General features: G+C 38.8%; 1 protein-coding gene across 1 annotated transcript; it reads left to right on the top strand.

Annotated features, from left to right (window-relative positions):
• The first annotated feature begins 2,276 nt into the window (after window positions 1-2,276).
• On the top strand, window positions 2,277-6,345 carry LOC110047099 (guanidinoacetate N-methyltransferase A-like). The gene is made up of 2 exons (XM_020752833.2): window positions 2,277-2,740; window positions 5,794-6,345. The coding sequence occupies exons 1-2, from the start codon at window positions 2,407-2,409 to the stop codon at window positions 6,159-6,161; spliced, it is 702 nt and encodes a 233-aa protein (XP_020608492.1). The 5' UTR covers window positions 2,277-2,406; the 3' UTR covers window positions 6,162-6,345.
• The last annotated feature ends 106 nt before the right edge of the window (window positions 6,346-6,451 follow it).

The following is a 6,451-nucleotide window of genomic DNA, read 5'->3' as shown; positions in this document are numbered from 1 at the left end:
CCTGAAGTTCCTTCGAACTAACAGGTTAACGGGTTGAACGGAAACCATCTTTCACCTGGATGTGACTTGATGATTTCTCAGTAACAATTATTTAACTGCTTTCTTAAGGAAGAAAACCTTTTGTTTGATATAACTGGCTATGGCCATCCCTATATAGCCGGTGATTTCCTGAAAACCCTGCCAAAAGATGCAGAAGCGGCGCGCGGCGTAGAGGGGAAATTACTCAAAAAATAAAGTGGCCGATTCAATAACGGACATGTGAACAAATTCTCCAAATTCGTGAAAAATGTCGCACAATACTGATGAATAGTGCACACTTTTTTTAAACGTGTTTTCGCGAAAAAATATTTTTATGAACATCTGTGTACGCACTGCGTATCTATCTTTGACGAGATCAATAGGGTGCATTTAAGGTAATTCCATCGAAATAGAACTCACAATAGATTTTCTTTCAAACTTTGCTTGTTGGCTGCCTATATTAAGAGAACTTAAAATTTGAAATAAAAAAGGGGGGTCCCAATATTCGTTTAGGAGCAGGAGGACCTTCAATAAACCCCATAATTCCTGAAATTATCTGCTTTCAGAAACCTTTATATTTGAACCTTTCACCTTACGCATTAAGAGAGCAGAAAAATAGAGAGAAAGTTAAGCGAGAAATACAACAATTGATGTATTGCATAAACTGGTCAAGGAGCAATTTGATGTACGTTTCATGATAAGGGCACTCATATTTAGTTGTCAGGGGTACAATATGTACCAAGCATGCAGTGTTCTGGAGCCACATATTATCTTTTACGAGTGCTAGCTATGCTCTCATTTTCCGTGATAATTTTTTACTCTGCAATAGAAATTGGTCCATATTCACTGTATAGAAAGAATGTGATCTCTGCATTCAAACTATATAAAAAAATCGTTAGGTCCCGGTACTTGTTTCCGAGAAAAAACAACAATGATTTGTCTCTCACAAGCCAAGAGCCACGATTTTGTATCTGTTGTGTATGTGCACGCACTCGTGAGCGCGCGCTAATGACGCGAAAATCGTGCGCAGTAGGGATGCGCAATGCAATTCTGACGAATCACCTTAAGGACCTTCGCTCGAAAATTTTCCAGTCGATAGATTTTTTAAAATTTTTACGGCAGTCAGATAATGAATTCCTCGTGTCAAAAATGCAAAAAAAATTGGGGGTCACCGACTTCGTTTCAGAGATAAAGCGTGTGGAAAACTACCCTGATTTTGAAAAATTGGCGCACGTAATTCAGCATGGTCTACAGGGGTTTATAGTTAAAAATATCGAAGGTGAGTCAACGGAGGCAAACGACCTTAGTAATATTTTGTAGAAGTGGTTCTGTTGCGTAAATAATTCCAATTTTACCAACGTTTTCACAAAACTTAGCCCTTCAAGAGGCAATTGAAACCGTCGCACAGATAAACGAAGAGCTACAAAGAACGGAATTCGATGGGGCATTTTGCAAAAAATTCAAACTTCTAGTCGATAGATTTTCTTTATTTTTTCGCCAAACGTAGAAAATCGGTAGAGAAAATGATCCATCAAAAGAAAAGTAGGGGTCACCATAGGTCCAAGATCGTTTAATCCAGGCAAAGCTATAGCAATGGCCATCTGCCCTATCATTGTTCATGTTATTACTTAGCGCGCGCTCTCATGCATGACGTGGCGAGTGACTTTGCGTGCACAGTAAGGATGCGCAGAAACAATTAGCGCGAACGTCCTCAAGGTGGCTCCATATGGTAATCATTTATGGCGTTGCGCGCACAAGTGTTATGTTTTGAATGCTGTTTTTGCATTCGCTTTCACACCCAGTCCTTTCAAACTTATTACATGTAATAACGAATGATTAAATAGTATTTTGCTATCATTTGGGCTTTAGTCTTGAATTACAAATGCCCAAACAAATGTGCTTTTTACTGTTTGTGTGGCTTTATTTGTGATTTTCTTGAATTTTCTTCGGTGAAATCTTCCAAAATTTTTACAACACGTCGCTTCCAGCGGGATACGAATTTCAAACACGAAAACAGTAGGGTTTGTAAAGGCAGTTTTTTCAATTTTTTTCAAATTTATGTCTTTTACCGCTGCAAAAAATCTGGTCTTATAGATTTCTCTGAAAAACGAGCTCCGACTAAAGTAAAATATTTACTACCAATCTGCCAAATTTTACGGAATTTCACTGAGGGAAACGCGAGAAAATTCACTGTCAGTTTTGCTTAAATTCACTCTCGACCCCAGACCCTTCGCTTTCTTGATCTCGCTGTCCGTCATGCGCAAAAGAGAACAGCTCTAGGGTAGAGAATGCCTTAAATTCTTTTGCCGGCTCTTTCAGCGCGCTCTTTCTCAATCTCAAGTTTGCAAGAAAGCAGATTGAGTGTCTGTTGTAGAAACGCACAGTATCATGGCGGAAGTTAAAATCTTCAGCACAGGGGAAGACTGCAAGTCGTCTTGGAGGGACGCAGGAGCAAAATACGATAAGACAGACGAGCATTTGGAAATCATGGGAAAACCAGTTATGGAGAGATGGGAAACCCCGTACATGCATAAATTGGCTTCGATAGCAGCGTCGAAAGGCGGCCGTGTTCTGGAACTCGGCTTTGGAATGGCAATTTCGGCGACAAAAATCCAGTCTTTTCCTGTAGATGAACACGTCATAGTTGAATGCAACGACGATGTGTTCAAACGGCTTGAAGTGTTTTCTAAAGAAGCCAAGCAGAAAGTGACTCCGTTGAAAGGTAGGGTAATTCAAGCATTGCAAGCGAACGGTATCCGGTCACTTCGCTCCATGGTCATTTCGCCTCCGGTCACTTCGCCCCAACCAAAAGTCACTTCGCCCCATAACCGAGGTCACCTTGCCCTATAAAAAAGTCACTTCACCCCATACGGAAGTTACTTCGCTCCATGATATAATTAACGTGCTTTTATTATGTTATTTTAAACTCCTAGTATAGTTCCACTGTTTAAGGAGTATACTTATTAAAGATTAAAGTGTATATATGATTACAATATTGTCTCTATTTGCCTAACTGATGTTATAGTCGGCCCATTCATAAATACGATGTGGATGACATGTTTGTTAGTTTCACTCGCCCTAATCTCTCTCTGTCCCCCACGCCATGCTGATGTTGTTGATGCGCTCGTTGATCGATGGCCGATCGAATTTCAAAAACTGTAACCCTCTAGAGTATGAATTGCTTGTAAAAACCTTGTTTTTAAACATGTTCGTGGTTAAAGAACTTAAAAAGCGATCAAGATCTTGGCGTAGTTATAGTACGATCGTGTCTAAATATCTTTGTTTGATTACGCGCGTTGTTTAGTGTTCACTTGTAGCACTTACATAGCAACAAAGTCAAACGAAGTCCGTGGATCGATCGATGGCCGATCGTATGCGAACATTTTTGAAAACCATCCAGCGGCTTTTACCCTGTAAAGTTTCAACCGCCTGTAAAACTCTTTCTGTCATATTTGACCTGAATGTATTTCATTTATTGCGAGTGTAGTTGCACAGAACTTCTGTTAATGAAGACTGTATTGTTGTTTTCTTGCCACGCGTAATGTGTGAACTTATGTTAATTTTTTTTGGCACAACACGTCAATCTTTCAACGGACTTGTTTATTCGAAAATTCGGAATATGACCTTAACCTTAACTATTTGTGTTACCTTAAAAGATTCTCTATCACCCTTGGATAAGTGAACTTGCAATGTAACGCCTTAAAATGCTTTTAGTTTTCCAGTGCAACCCTAACCCTAAGCCAACAAACGGTCAGCCAAGCGGTTGCTGAAAGCCTGCTCTTACCTGAATGCACCAAGGGACTAGGCCGATAAACCAACCAAACAAAAAAACAAGCGGCTCCTCTAGGAGCCACCAAATAAAATAAAAGCAATGATCAACAATGCAATACATAGAATACAGAAAAAAGAAATTAAAACATGACAATTGTTTTGATAAAATAAAATCCTAGAAAAAGCCGAATAACTTATGCAAACTTATCTTTATTGAAACTCGTAATTTTTTCCCAAAGCTCCCTTGTCTAAAATTATTGTTTAAAGTAAAAGAACAAGAACAGAGCAAAAGACAAGCAGTGTTTCATCGCTGTTAAGTCCTGAAATTTGAAGCGTACATCATTGCTGTGTTGTTCAAGTTCCCATGCATTAATGGGGTTTTGAGGGATTACAACGGATAAGAATTCGTGTTGAGGAAAGTAATTGAACGAAATGATATTTAGTGTATTTTGAGGGATTACAACGTATAAGAATTTGTGATGAGGAAAGTAATCAAACGAAATGATATTTAGTGTTACCAAGCGTATTTAAGCGAACGTGACTGGAAGCTGCATTAGTTAATAATCTGAATTGACATAAGTCTTAAGTTCAAAATCAGTCCAACTCCAACATCAAAACAAAAAAATTCACAACAAATTTCATTAATTTCTTACATGGAGCAAAGTAACTTCTGTATGGGGCAAAGTGACTTTTGTATGAGGCGAAGTGACTTCGATTATGGGGCGAAGTGACTTTTGGTTGGGGTGAAATGACCATGGGGCGAAGTGACCATAATTCAAGCGAACACACTAAACCTGTGAAAAATATTGTGACTTGTAGAATTGCGGTGAATTATTTGTGCAAAACCTTTTGTCAATTATCGTTTTTTTTTTGTTTTTTTTTATAGAACCATACTTATTTATTATTTGAAGAGTTCTCTTTTTATCTGAGGCCCCCCTGCTTGGAAAAGCAGATGCAGGTTGCTTGCCATGAGTCACACACAATTTTACACTGCAGAGAATGAGTGAAGTCTGCGACCGCTAGGCCTTTCCACAAATATGCGGTAATTTTTTTTGGATATTTAGAAGTTTCCGAGATATTAAAATATTTAGAAAGTTTAGAGATATAAATTTGGAAATATTCATAACTTTGGATTATGTGTACTAAAGGCATACTCGATCGACTCGATTGATATCTCGATCAACACTTGATCAACATCTCTCGATGGATACTCGGTCGACACTAGGTCGAAACTCGATCAACATCTTGATTAACACCCAATTGACATACAGCTGTCAGTGTCAACTGACTCATATGTATTGATTGACACTCAATCGCCTGTCTGCAAACATTAGCCGACTCTCGACTGGCGTTGGACTGAGATGTCCATCGAGTGTCATCTGATGTGCTGATTGAGTCTTGATCAAGAGTCGATCGAGGGTCAATCAAAAGTTGATTGAGGGTCGACCAAGGGTATTGATCGACACTTGACCGTAGATGCCTTTAGTACACATGATCCGAATGGCTTAGCCTTGTGTTGTCCTCGCTGTTTTCTTGATACAGTACTCTCTTCTGTGCCAGAGACAATCCAGTTCAGTGATTGCCCTCTTGAAAAAATGTATTCCATATCACTAAAAGGGCTAAGGCTTCAATTTTCCAAGAAGATCGATGCTGGTAACATTGAAGTGCCTGAATTTTCTTCCTCATCTCCTACTACTCCAAGAAATTTTGCCCCAAGTAATTCAAAATTGTTGTATTTTTATGACAAAAATAAGAGATTTTTATAAAAAGTGTTTTATAATAAGATATTTAGAAACATTTTGTGATATTTAGCAGATCTTTTGGGAATTTCTGGAAAGATATGTGGGTGATTTTACATGATATTTGTGGAAAGGCCTAGCAACAGTGGAGGGGAAGGGTTTGCTAGGGCTACAGTCCAACCAATAGTAGTAGGATATTGGATATTGTCATCCAGCCCATATGTTTAGTTTATGTACGTGTAATGAAAGAGCACTATTTCCACAGGCTTGTGGGAAGATGTGGTTCCTAGCCTAGACGATGGTTCATTTGATGGCATCCTGTATGACACATATCCATTGTCAGAGGAGACGTGGCACACACATCAGTTCCTGTTTATCAGGGATCACGCGTTCCGACTCCTCAAACCCGGAGGGGTACTGACATATTGTAACCTCACTTCATGGGGAGAGTTGCTAAAGACAAAATACGATGATATCCAGAAGATGTTTGTGGAAACACAAGTCCCTGAGTTACTGAAGAGTGGATTTCTAAAAGAGAACATATCAACAGAAATCATCGAAGTTGATGTACCTCCTGACTGCCGCTACTACAGCCACAAGAAAATGATTGCTCCTATCATTGTAAAGAAGTAGAAAAGCTACTCTTATGCTTACATGAATTGGCAGGGTGTGCTGTAGTACTAGGAATTTGGATGCCATAAACCTTTAGAATTGTTTATATTTTTCACATCTTTTTGCTGAAGCTTTGACAACATGTCTAAAGAGCACTTTAGTGTGTTTTATTAAAGGTCCATAAGAAAAAATGGATATATTTATATATATGACTGATTTTTGAGAAGGCTCTGAGCTACAGAAATGCATGCATTTCAGTGTTCCATCTTCTGCCTAGGGTTATATGGAATTTACAAATGGATTTCAATCCA

The sequence above is a fragment of the Orbicella faveolata genome, unplaced genomic scaffold (assembly GCF_042242905.1).
Source record: "Orbicella faveolata isolate gen_17 unplaced genomic scaffold, um_ofav_v1 contig_1, whole genome shotgun sequence".
Taxonomy (NCBI): Eukaryota; Metazoa; Cnidaria; class Anthozoa; order Scleractinia; family Merulinidae; genus Orbicella; species Orbicella faveolata.
Note: the sequence above shows the minus strand (reverse complement) of the source record. Positions and strands in the feature narration are given on the sequence as shown.

What these genes read in the sequence shown, in the direction of transcription:
- LOC110047099 (XM_020752833.2), top strand. Translation starts at nt 2,407, where the DNA reads ATGGCGGAAGTTAAAATCTTCAGCACAGGGGAAGACTGCAAGTCGTCT. An exon ending in GAAAGTGACTCCGTTGAAAG is followed by an intron (nt 2,741 to 5,793) that starts GTAGGGTAATTC and finishes CTATTTCCACAG; the next exon opens with GCTTGTGGGAAGATGTGGTT.